Here is a 13,188-nt window from a genome sequence, read left to right as displayed (position 1 = left end):
AAAATCATTTAATCATTTAATTCAGTAACATAAATATATTTATTTTATATTATCTAAATAATTTAAACGTTAAGATGACATCGAGTAAAATGTAACTGAGTTCCAGCCAATTTCAAGTTATTATAAAGGAAAGTTATCAAATTTTTGACTTCAATTTAAATTAAATTGAATTAAATGAATTTTGTTTCTAGGTGTAGGGAACATTAAAACAAATTTCTGTAATAAATTATTGTGAAATAAGTTGATTTTTTTTTAAATTTATTAACACTGAAAACTAATCGAAAAAAGTTATAAACCACGAATTACTTATACAGAATATGTCATTGGACTTGCAGTGTAGAGAAAATGTTAATCACATTCCATGTATGCATTTATATTTCTTCCAATATTTCTCCACTTAACTTCCATTTGTTTAAAGAAACTACCAAAATATTAAATCCAATACCTCTGTCGATAAGTATAATACTCGCGGAGTTGTATTTGCTGCCGTAGGTGGTGTTTACAACTTTGATCAGAATTATTGCATATATGTTATGGCTCCGATATAGAGTTGGGGGCGAATGGAGAACAACTCAGACACAACTTTCTGGCACACGCTGTGTCATTAAGCAGTCCTTAATGGCCATGATGTTGATATTATCGTCCAGGTCAGTGGATGAATTGCACGATGTTGTTGTCGTGGACGGAGCGGCTGAGGCCAGAGATGATGTGCCCATTGCACCACCCGAGCCTAAAAGTAGGCCAACACCAGAAGTGGAACCTGGTGTACTGCCACTACCACTTAACGCCGATGTTGTTTGTGATGTTAACATCATTGAGGGCGTGTGTCCCATGAAATGGCTGTGATTGCCACGACCCCCCAATGTGTTGTGATGATGCAACGTCGACGCTGTCGTTGCATGATGAAGGTTAACACGTCCTATGCTACCACCGGTATTTGCCGACACCGTCGAGGAACCCGTGGAGGGCGAATTATGGTGCAAACTTGACATGGCTGTGCCACTGCTGCTGTTAATGAGACTACTTAGTATATAGCCTCCACCGCTCCCCAGACCGGGCGGCAGTGTGCCCACTCCGCTAGTATGCAATTGTTGATGAATGTGCGGCGTTGCACCCGCCATTCCTGATGCAGAAGCCAATGAGGTGGGCGATCCAATTACATTGGCCACATCAGAACTCATATAGCCACCACCAGCGCCGCCGCCGCCTGCAGCTGAAGTTGCCACTACCCCACCTAGACCACTGCGATTCAGAGTACTGTTGGTGGCCCCTACCGAACTGGCTGCAGTAGTTGTTGTAGCCGTGGGCGAAAGCATTGAGGCGGAAGCCATGAGATGTGTTCGTGCGTTGATTTGATTGAATGTTAGGGGTATACTAACAGTTGCGGCATCATTTCCTCCGGCACCAGACGCAGCCATAGTTGTCGACGATGTGCTGGCATTGCTGTTTGTTGGATTCTGTTGCATCATGTTCGACTCATAGCTCTTGGTGGCATGTTGCTGTTGCGTTCGTAGTATGTCCATAGCATATGCACCCAAAATGGAAATGGAAAAGTTTCACCCGTATGTTGGTAATAGTTGGCCATGGATTTTGTACGTTTCATTATGGCCATTGCATGGTTGCATTGGTGATGCCCAACAACACATGATGAGGAAGATGACAAGGCAAGTCCATGATACCGACATGATGGCCATTACACATCCAACACCAAAAATTATTTCCAGAGTTAAGACAGGCATGGCAGAAACAAAAAAAAAAGAGGAGAAAAAACAACAACAAGCAAAAATGAGAAAACGTGGCAAAGAACATCTGTCACTAAATGACAATTGTTTAACAGTCATTGCAAAAGTCCGATAGCGGACAGCAGAAGGAAACATTAAGGAAATTGCTTATTCCTGCAGAAATTCATTTCCCTTCCGGTTACTGCATTTGCAGTTTGTATTGAACATTACTTGATGGTGGGCATGCTATAGGGCTTGCGAGTGTATTATGAAATGAATGAATCTATAATTATATCATGGCCAGGCTTAATTGTATTGGGTTGGTTTGCCCCTATCTCCATAAGTCTACGAACGAAATAATCTTCATAGGATTTATATTGATGTATACTATCTTCTTGACCCTTTTTTTAATGTCCTCAGGGAGGAGCTCTGAATTACTAATTGGATCCCCAATTATGATCCTATGAGTATCTCCATTTGAGAACAACTTATAAAATTGTTAATGCTATGTTATAAAGCCTTATTTCAATTAAGATATAAATAATACGAAAATAAAAAAAATAAAAATAACCAGAAAAGTGGTGTGGATTTCTCATTTATGGCGTCTTACATAATTTAAGGGTGTTTTATAATATTTGATTTAGATTTGGCAAACTATGTATTTTACTAAATGGGCTTTTTATACCCTTTGTGCATTTGTATGTAACGCCAAGAAGAACCAGTCAGAACCACCAGGGTAAGTATACTGATCGTCTTCGAATTAAATTCAGAGTCGATTTAGCGATGGTTAGAATAGGTTATGGTAGTGGCAGCCCGATATTTCTACTCATATATATTATTCAGTCCATTGTGATACCACGGTTGCCACTGTTGGTAGAATTCTAACAAATATGGTAGATTATTTACTGTTTGATGGATATCTTAGCTGAAGGGAAATGTATAGAAATATTCATTTTAAGCTAAGAGTTACTTCACAAATTTATAGAAATAAAATGTTGACAACATTTTCTATAGAAATTAAAAGTTTGGTAAAAAATGTTGAAAAAATCTCTACAGAAATAAAATTTTGACAATATTTTCTATAGAAATAAAATTTTGACAAAATTGTTTATAGAAATAAGTTTCCTATAGTAAAAAATTTCTTACAGATATAAAATTTGACAAAACTTCCTATAGCAAAGAAACCTTGACAAAATTTCCTTCCAAAATTTTGACAAAAATTTCTAAAGAATAAAAATTTTGACAAAATTTCCTATAGCAAAGAAATGTCTATATTTTGACAAAATGTTCTATAGAAATAAATTTTGTACAAGATTTTCTTTAGAAATAAAATTTACACAAAATTTTCTATAGAAATAAAATTTACACAAAATTTTCTATAGAAATAAAATTTTGACAAAATTTGCTATAGAAATAAAATTTTCTATATGAACAAAATTTTGACAAAATTTTCTTTGGAAACAAAATTTTGACAAAACTTCCTATAGAAATAAATTTTTGACAAAATTTTCTATAGAAATAAAATTTTGACAAAGTTTTCTATAGTTTGGCAAAATTTCTAAATTTTTAGCAAATTTTTCTATAGATTTTTTTTTAATAATCTCTATGGAAATAAAATTTTGACAAAATTTTCTATAGAAATAAAATTTTGACAAAATTGTCTATAAAAATAAAATTTTGAGAAAATGTTCGGTAACAATAAGTAAATATTTTTCGACTAATTCGGAAAAATTTATTAGACATTATTAATTTTGTTCACATGCCACAAAAATTTTAGTTTTAATAAAAATATGGGAGTTGAAAATTGCAAACTGACTTTATAGACGCATTTGAGGTGAAGTTTAACAATTTTAGAAATTCTGAACTTTTGATGGGAATTTCGAATTAAGAAAATTTTTATATTTCATTTGTGTATAATTTTTTCCACAAAAAATGATTAAATTCTAATATTGGAGATATTTTAACTAAAAACATAGTAATTACCATAAACTAAAATAGTTTATGGTAATTATTGTCTGCGAGATCATTTTTGTGATTGTAAATACGTTGTTTCGTTGGCACAGTTTTAATGAAAAATTTTGTTAAAATTACAAAGTTGTTTGCTATCAATATAGGCCAGATGCCATTGCATCTAAAAGTGGGTATTATGTTCGAGTTTAGCCGCTAAAATCGTCATTTTTTCACTAAAGTGAAAACTAAATCAGTAAAAAAATCCATACAATTATACATATTTGTTGCAGATTTCATTATAACTTGATGGGGAATATCCCAAAGTAAATTTTCACAAAGTTTGTAGTCCTTAAAATGGATTATTAAAGAAAAGTAGTCGTGAAAAATGACGATTTTAGAGGCTAAACTTGATCTTAATACCCACCTTAATGGAGAAGTGTCCATATGTATACATATTATTTTCCCATATGAATGAGAATGTTTTCATGATAATCATATGATTTCCAAAATCACAAAAATCGTTATTTTAGGCCAAGTAAATAAATTCCACAAACCTTTGTTATCCCAGGAAGACTATTATATAATACACATTTTTTCCATAAAGACAAAAAAAAAAACTCTATGTCACTCAAGTATATTGATTTCTGACTATTTCAATATATACGATGTAGGCAATCATTTAGAAAGCCATCAAGCAATTATTCTGATGTCAACGCATGTATGGTCAAATGTCTGTGTCATCACAGAAGACGTGGCATAGAAACCAAAAACAAAAAAAAAAACAACAACTTCCATCTCTATAAAAATAAATCTAGAAAAAATGCATTCCAACTACATATTGAAAGGTATGTACGACACATACAAATATGTAGGACTTGGTATAAATGTGTGTGTTTTGAGTTGCTTTGACAATGACTATGATGACATAGATATTTTTCAATTAAACACTTACATTGGAACTCGGTGACCATTTGGATGCGGATGTAAAATGGTGGCTAACACTGCCATTATTGCCACCAGAATTCGATATAACAGTGCCACCACCAATGCCATTGCCACTAACACCGCCAATGCTTGCATTAGCCGAGCTGGTTGAACTACCACTACCCACACTACCAACTATGTGTGTGGGTGTGAGAGAGTGTTTTTGTTTGACCATAGAGTTCAGTACAGTCCGAGAGTGATAAGAATAGAAATGGCAGGACAAACAATGATTGGTTTGTGATGGAAATTTATTAAATTTTTGTGTCGGTCATGCCAGAGCATTTGAACCATTGTTGAATTTTTTGTCGGAACATTTTTCGAAATGTGGAATAAACCAGCAATGAAACGCCAACAGCGTAGAGTAATACCAGCAACAGCAACAACCAAAATATGGAAACATCAGCCGTGGTGTGTTTGGATTCGCATACGATTTGCAAGAAGATTTGATTGTAGAGATTACGTTTTTTTTTGTTTGTTCGTCCGTCCATTTGGATTTTGGTACAATCCGAGAGGAGTTTAGAGTAGAGTGATGCCAGTTGTGGAAGAACAAAAGTTGCAGCAGGCCAGTGAATATGGTAGTTGCATTAATTTCGGTTGGTTGTGTTAGTTTCATATGGATTTGATATTTTTGTTTAGTGGTTTTTGTTGATGTTGTTATTATTATTGTATTGTATTTGCGCAACGAACGCCAGTATGCCACCATACACAACAGTATAATTTGAAGAGGTGTAGTAGGTGTAGAGTTCCAAGTTTTTGGTCACACCATTGGTTAAGGATTTTTTGTTTTTGTCCAGTTTTTGTTGAGTGAAAAATTGTGTACGAATTGTTTCGGAATTGTTTAAATTCGTTTATATTGCAAATTGATTTTTTGGTTGTTGTTGTTAATTTTAATATCCCCCGTCAATCCAGTACAGATTTTTATGATTTTTAACAAGGTCGTGAAGAGGGGGTAGGGGGAAATGGTAGAACAAAAAATGGACCCATAGATTTTGTTTTTCATTTCCGTTCATTTCAGCCCCAAAAGCATTTGCGAATATCGAAATTGATTTTGTTAGAGTTTTGTTGCCATTTTCAAATGCCATTATCGGTGAGTTGTGGTTAGCATGTGTGGAAATCGAAAAAAAAATAAATAGTAGGAAGAGAAAAGCAGAAAAATTGTTTTTGTTAGATCAAACTAATCCCAATAATTGAAAGTTTTCTCGTATAGGGCATAGAATCTCATCTCCCACTTACCGTATTGTGATGGTATAACATCAGGGTCACGTTCATCTTCGACCAGATCTTCTGAGGATTTCGATTTGATATCCGTATGTTGCCAACGTGGTTTATCCATACCACTACCCTATAATAACAAAATGAAAACGAGTGTGAAGAATGTTAAGTTTAAATTGAATTACTTAGAAAGTAGACAAATATGTTAAGGGGGAATATGTAGATATCATGACTAATTTATTTACACTCATAAACAGAATTGAGTCTGCCAGAATGTTAGTGGTGAATTTATTTTAGAAATTATAACCTAAACAGTTTAACAAACATCGTTATGATAAAATAAATTAATACTTCTTAACCCATTCAAGAAAACTTATCAGACATAATTTATTATTTTTTTTTTAAAGAAAATAACGAATCAGGCTCCAACTTTTTTCTTCAAAATTTGAGATCGGAACTAAAGGTGGAGTCTGAAAACTTTGCTGGAGACGAAGTCAGAGCCAGACATAATATAGTTTTTTTTTTGTTTAAGAAAATTATGCATTTTGAAGAAAAAAGTTGGAGCTAACATATAATCAGGGCTTTGGGATCGGAACTAAAGGTGGAGTCTGAAAACTTTGCTGAAGACGAATATCAGTTGGCGCATAGCATCAATGGTTTTCGAAACAACAAGTACTTTTGGACGACATTCACGAAATTCGTCTTATAATGAACTTCGAGCTTGTTTGAATGCACCATACGATCGATAAACACTAGTCATTGACGGAGATTCGTCGCCAAAATTAAATTAGATTCATCGATGTACTGTTGTTGAGTTAAGCTACGCCGAAATTCATAAAAAAAAATTGCACGAAAATTTCAGCATTTAATTCCATTTGTTGGACGAGATGAATCTAAAAGACTTCAAAGATGCTGAAAAAACGCGCAAGTATGACAAAACGTGCTGAGTACGTATAACCTCAAAAATGTCCAATCCAATCCCGAAATATAATAGGCACGCCTCATATGTTGATAAAAAGATACCTCAATTTTCGATACATAGCGCGTTGAAGCAATTGTTGAAAAAATTCCGCAGTTAAACTAACGCTAAAAACTAAAATTATTTTGGTACGAGTTAGTTTCGGCGTATTCTTGTTGTATTGGTATGAAATTAATAAAAAAAAAAAAATAAAACAATTCTGTACCATAAAATTTCCTTGATTTATCCTAGGTTTTCGGGGAATGTAATGTCTTATTTAAAATGTCTTATTTTAAAACCCACAGGAACAGAATTCTGTGCATGTTCCGTGCTGATCTAATGCCATGGTGAAACTTAACTGTTTTCCTTTTGATCTCGATTTGCATAAGAGTGTTTCATCAACAGTCATGAAACGATGCTGAACCTTGTACCTTGCACTTAAACAGCATGAAAAATTTCTCAGAAAGGTCTCAGGTTGCACTCACCGCAAATTCGTAATGCTTAAAATTTCATGTTCAGTATGGCCTGCCCAATATATTGGAATGCCTATTGTCTGAGTACGGATTGTAATATTTTTCCACTTTCCAAAATTTGGAAAAATAGAAAATATTTATATTTTTATCCAAATTTTAAAAGAGTATATTTTTATTTTTCAAATTTTTCGATAGCCGTTTTCATTTTAAATTCAAATTTTTCGGTTAAATGGGACCTATCAATGTAGGCCTCTCTTGATATCGAAAGACTCCAAATGTCGATTAGCGCAAAAACTTTATTTCGACTTTTTAGTTTTATTTTATTATTATTATTATTGTTTTTTTTTTTTTTTTTTTTGGTCAAAAAGTAAATTTGCTTTTGTATGATATTTCGTCTCCCCACAATAGTAGTTGCTGTTTTTGGGGGCAATTCTTTAACGAAATTGTTAACTATACCCATCGAAATTAGTCCCCATAGTGTATCCACATGACCTTTGATTTCTCTAAGCGTTTAATTTCTAAAGCAACAAAAAAATCTAATCATCAGGTGATTTCATAGCAAAACGTTTTCTTTAAATTGATAATTAGACAAAATATTTATAAGTAAAACTTTAGGTTAGTTTAAAGTAGCAGCCGATTTACTTGCAGGCTTTCTTAGACTATTCACTCCTTTGTGATACCATTAGAGATGGTCTGTATCAAGCTATTTTAGGTTTGCGACTGTCGTTGTAAACTTCGTAACTGTCGTAAATTTAGAAAAAGTAGCAAATGTTGAAAACTCAAAATAATTCAGTCCCTTCAGGCATCGAATGATTTCCAAGATGATGATATGTGCGAAGAAATTTCAATTTTCAGGAATGTTCATAAAGTTATTAACGAGTTTCAATTGGATACTCCGAGCCAAAATTACTATGAACTATTTAATGGTGTAGTAAACGTGACGGTCGGTATTCGCTCATCCCTTCTTTCCAAAATTTCTGCAGAAACTGGAAGGAAGGAAAACTACTAATGTCTTGCATAAGTGAATTTTTGTTTAGAGAGAATTTTTTTCCATACTACTATACTAATTGAAAATTTTCAAAATTGTAGTTAGTCATTCCCTGACGCAACTAAGGCTTGGGTGGACATTATGGACTATGCAAATTTTTAGAAATTTTTAGAATTTTGAATAAATACAATATAAAGAATTTTTTGCATCCCTTTTATCGGGGAGCCTAACTACACTCAAAAAAAAAAAGTGAACCCTATATTTCACTAAAGCTGATTTAATTCAATTTAAGTTCATGGAATTTTTACGTTTTAAGAAAGTTTCCATGACGTTAATAATTTTTTGCGTACATTAGTTAAAATAGCTAAAATAGAGGAAAAAAATATACACAAATGAAGCATAAAGATTAACTAAATTCGGGTCTCCCACAAAATAGTTCAGAATTTCTTAAAATTTGTAAATTTTACCAGTAATGAGCCCATCATGAACTTCGTATGGTACTAAAGACATTTTTGCAATTTCTAACTCCAATTTTTTTCTTCAAACTTCGAAATTTTCTTTAACAAGTAAAAAAAATGAATTATGTATTATATTATATTTTCTTGAATTTATCGAAAATTATTTACTTAGTTTTGTGAGATCGGCGTGACATCTCTGTTTCTAATATAGTTTAGTTAAAATTTTCTAAAGTTAATATATTTTTTCTAAAACTAACTAAAATTTTCCTTCCTGCTGGGTTCACTGTTTTTTTCAGTGTAAATTAAATTAAAAAATATTCAATTCCTTTAATTCAAAATTAGGTTTTTTACATTAGGTTTACGACTTTTGCGACATACGTTACATTATACCGTCGTAAATGTATGTCGCAAAAGTCACAGTTTGCGACAGGTCAACCCTGGATACCACATTAACTAAAAGTACCTATTACATATGGTCACTTCTAGTTTTAACCGCTGAACCTTCTCGGTTATTTTCTTCTGTTTAACCAACCAAAAACATTAGCAGACTAATTAATTAAGCATTTAAATTGGATTTAAGTTAATATTAAAAATCCTTTCTTCTACCTGTCTATAGCTTCGGTGTTGGTTCTATTTCATGACCTACAGAGAAAATACTTTTACTTTGCATATTGACAGTCACAAATATAGTTTTTTTATGCATAGCCTGGAAGTCGCACACAACAATTGTTTCTTTGAAAGTGATTTGTCCGCAGAGTTAGTTGATTTGACTTTAAAATTATTATCTTTACATACAATTCCATTGACCTGAGGGCAACTAGGATTTAATAAATCATAGTAAGGAAGAAGAACTTGAGTAAGAAGAACTCGTCGATAAATTTGATGATTTTTTGTAGCTCGGCTATAAAGCTAAAGCTATTTTAGAGACGCATGATACTTGAAACAAGGCATATTTTGTACTTTAAGTCAAGTGGTAATTTTGGAATTTTAAGTTAAACTTTGTATCAACGACTTTGATTTTTCAAAATTAAAATTAGTTTCCCAATACCAAATACGCAAAATAATTGCGTCTTATAAAATCCTTAGTATAGTTCCTTGGATCTTTGGCTCGGTATCAATACCCAAATAATTATAGTAATGGAAAATCTTTGAACCCGTGTAGGGGTTCCTTTAATACATAATCTAATATAATTTAATTTTACCTTCATTATTTTTTTAGTTAAAATAACATACATATTTTGTCATCATATATGGCACTAATCCCATTTACAATATACAGAAAGTTATGTACGAATATGCTGTTTTAATTAAAGGCATGATATTACGTTTATCAGTTAGTCCAGACTACTTCAAAAGTTAATATACGTTTTCCAATCCAAGCAATTGCTACTAAACTACTTCTTCAAATTCACACTTAATGAAATCACTTCAGACAATCGTTTTAAGCAATTGATAGATACTCTTATCGACTTTAAGCTGTATATACCACAAACAAGTTCAACTATATTAGTAAGTCTTTAAAAATCAAAGAAGATTTTAAAAATCTAGATTAAATAGATGACAAAAATGTTTTAGTTTCATAAGGATATTTTAATATCGTTTTCTTATGTTTTATATATTTTTGAATTACAGGATTGTAAATATGCTAATATGCTGTTTTATATGAAATTATGTTGACCCCTAATCTTAATATCAATTAAGGTAAACAGAGTATTTACTCAGCTCAAGTACTCATCTATCAAGTTCATATATATTCAGCATATGTTAGATTGATCGTTACGTTTTTTGAAATGTAGGAAAAAAATATATCCACAGTTGTAGTTGTGTATACATTTCTCATAGTTTGCAATTGCAAATTAAAATTGTATTGAATCCGTTTCCGGTCTTGACTCTGAAAAGGACTCCGTTGTTGTCAATACTAAATACAAACACAAGCGAAAACCTTTGAAAGATGATATCCATTCAAACTACATTAGAACGTGCTCGGCTTGCAAAAAAGACAAAGGTAAAAAGCAACAGAAATACCATACAGGTAGGCAAATTGATGAAAAAGGCATTGAGTTGTCAACAAGAAATAAAATGATAACACAAAAGAAGCATTGTAATTGAAACCCTTCAGAAAAGTGGTAAACAGACGACAGGTCCGTACATCATAGATACTCAAGCAATTATTGAATGTATATGCAACAATGATAATCACAGATTTTGAACGTATACAAATGACACTGAAAATTGAATTTATTTTTTATTTGAAAAACACTGACAGTATGGAGATGCTAGTTGACTTAAATGACGGATTTTATTCAAGAAGATCTATTCAGAGTTCTTGATGTTTTGGTAGATTTTTCAAAACATTCCTCTCCAACTAAAGTAAGTAAAATATTGACCAAATTTTCTATGGAAATGAAATTTTGAGAAGATGTTCTATAGAAATAAAAGTTTGACAACATTTTCTATAGAAATAAAATTTTATTATTGTTTTGATTTCAGCTTAACTATAAGAGTAGCTTAACCAACAAATCTATGATTTGACTTTGGCAAAGGACATGGGGTATGATTCTTCAAATTTATTTAGGCACAGTCGACTAACAAAAACCCTTTTTTCTGATAACTGGCTGATGGTTTCGCTACAAGTAAGGGATTCTAATGAGGAATATGGTAGTTACGAAAATGTCGCCCATGCAACCATTTGACAAACATTTTCTATAGAAATATAATTTTGACAAAATTTTGTATAGAAATAAAATTTTGACAACATTTTCTATAGAAATAAAATTTGTTTTATTTCTTATTGTTGGTTTATTCTTCAATCATTATTGTTGTTTTTGATTTCAGCTTAAAATCATGCATGGACTAAACTACAAGTGTAGCTTAACCAATAAAGGAAAAGTAGGCTTGTCAAATTTATTTGGGCAAAGCCCTATAGACTGCAAGACGGTTGGATTCTGATAATCAACCAATTATCAGAATAAATTCGGGAAATTCACTAAACCCAAAGTTAACTACACTTGAATTATCCGAATTTATTCTGATAATTGGTTGATAGTTTTGCTGCAAGTAGAGGATGCTGATGAGGAATGTGGTAATTCCGAAACAGCTGTCCATCCAACCGTCTTGCAGTCAATACTGCTTTGCCCAAATAAATTTTTCCTCTGTTGGTTAAGCTACACTTAGTCAATGTATATTTTTAAGCTGAATAAAATTTTTAAAAGATTTTTTATAGAAATAAATTTTTTTATAAAATTTCCTATAAAAATAACATTTCAAAAAAATTTTCTATCGAAATAAAATTGTGACAAAATTTTCTAAGAAATAAAATTTTAACAAAATATTCTATAGAAATGTAATTTTGACAAAATGTTCTATGGAAATAAAATGTTGATAAATTTTTCCATAGAAATAAAATTTTCAATGCAAAAAAAAAATTACAGAATTTTTTATAGAAATAAAATTTGGACAATATTTTCTATAGAAATAAAATGTTTACAAGATTTTCTATAGAAATGAAATTTTGACATAGTTTTCAATAGAAATAAAATTTTGACAAAATTTTCTATCAAAGTCGATTGTTAGCAAGGTCTCCCTTTTTATAGAAGTAGTAACTTTCCCATAACATAACATAAGCTAAAATTGTTAAAACATTCAAAATTCAACACATTTACAATTCAAGGGATAGTTATAAACCCAAGTGTCGCTAATAGGAGGGATTATTCTTCCTATTATTATTCATTTGAACTAACCACAAAAATTTGATAAAAATATCTAAATTTTTTTTTTTTATTTCTTCAAATGTTGGTAGATTATTTTTGGCACGAGTGGCAACCAAGCTTTAAGGGCCACCTTTAACCTCTCGTTTAAAGCTTAAAGTAGCCTCATTTCTGTTGAATAAGAAATAATGGATATCTATTAAAACGAGGACAGCAACTGATTAAATATCTATACATTAACTCTTTCTCTCTCTATGTCTCACTGGTTGCTTACGATGAAAGATTAAAATCTCATGCGAGCCTGCAAAGGCTCTCAAAATTTTGGAATTGGCTTTTTTGATGTGTTCTGGTCATCCGAATACTCAAAATTTTTCCGAATTTCTCTCACTTGTGTGAGCTCGCGAATTAAATATTTTACGGTTTTTCATGCCATTACGATAAAATGTGTCTAAAACTAAAAGTGATATAATAGACAATACGCTTAAGAGTTGATTTGTACCAATCAAGCCCACACCCGAAGTTTACTTCTTGCTAAAATTAATAATTTTCTAATACTCTCTATTTCAAGATCGATTCTACCCACTGAAGTAATGAAACGTTTAGCTACCCAAAAAGTATTCTGTGAGCAAAGTGAAGCCACACTATGTTCATAGCGTTGCCACACTATGAACATAAATTTCATTTTAAATCTTGCGAATGCGACAATGTGTGAAAACCAGAATTGGCCTGATAATGTT

The 13,188-nt window shown here is 31.9% G+C and overlaps 1 protein-coding gene across 1 annotated transcript in view; it reads right to left on the bottom strand.

The window, feature by feature from the left end:
- Positions 1 to 226: 226 nt before the first annotated feature.
- Positions 227 to 13,188, bottom strand: part of side-II (sidestep II transmembrane protein) — a 645,324-nt gene continuing 632,362 nt past the window's right edge. The window contains exons 18-20 of the mRNA XM_075294734.1: positions 5,889 to 5,997; positions 4,624 to 4,790; positions 227 to 1,499 (exon numbers count right to left, since the gene is read on the bottom strand). Of these exons, the coding sequence (XP_075150849.1) occupies positions 573 to 1,499; positions 4,624 to 4,790; positions 5,889 to 5,997 (1,203 nt within the window). The 3' untranslated portion in view covers positions 227 to 572. The remainder of the gene's footprint in view (positions 1,500 to 4,623; positions 4,791 to 5,888; positions 5,998 to 13,188) is intronic.

Source organism: Haematobia irritans, chromosome 2 (assembly GCF_050003625.1).
Source record: "Haematobia irritans isolate KBUSLIRL chromosome 2, ASM5000362v1, whole genome shotgun sequence".
NCBI classification, from domain to species: Eukaryota; Metazoa; Arthropoda; class Insecta; order Diptera; family Muscidae; genus Haematobia; species Haematobia irritans.
The sequence above is the reverse complement of the archived record's forward strand: the minus strand, read 5'-3'. Positions and strand labels throughout refer to the sequence as shown.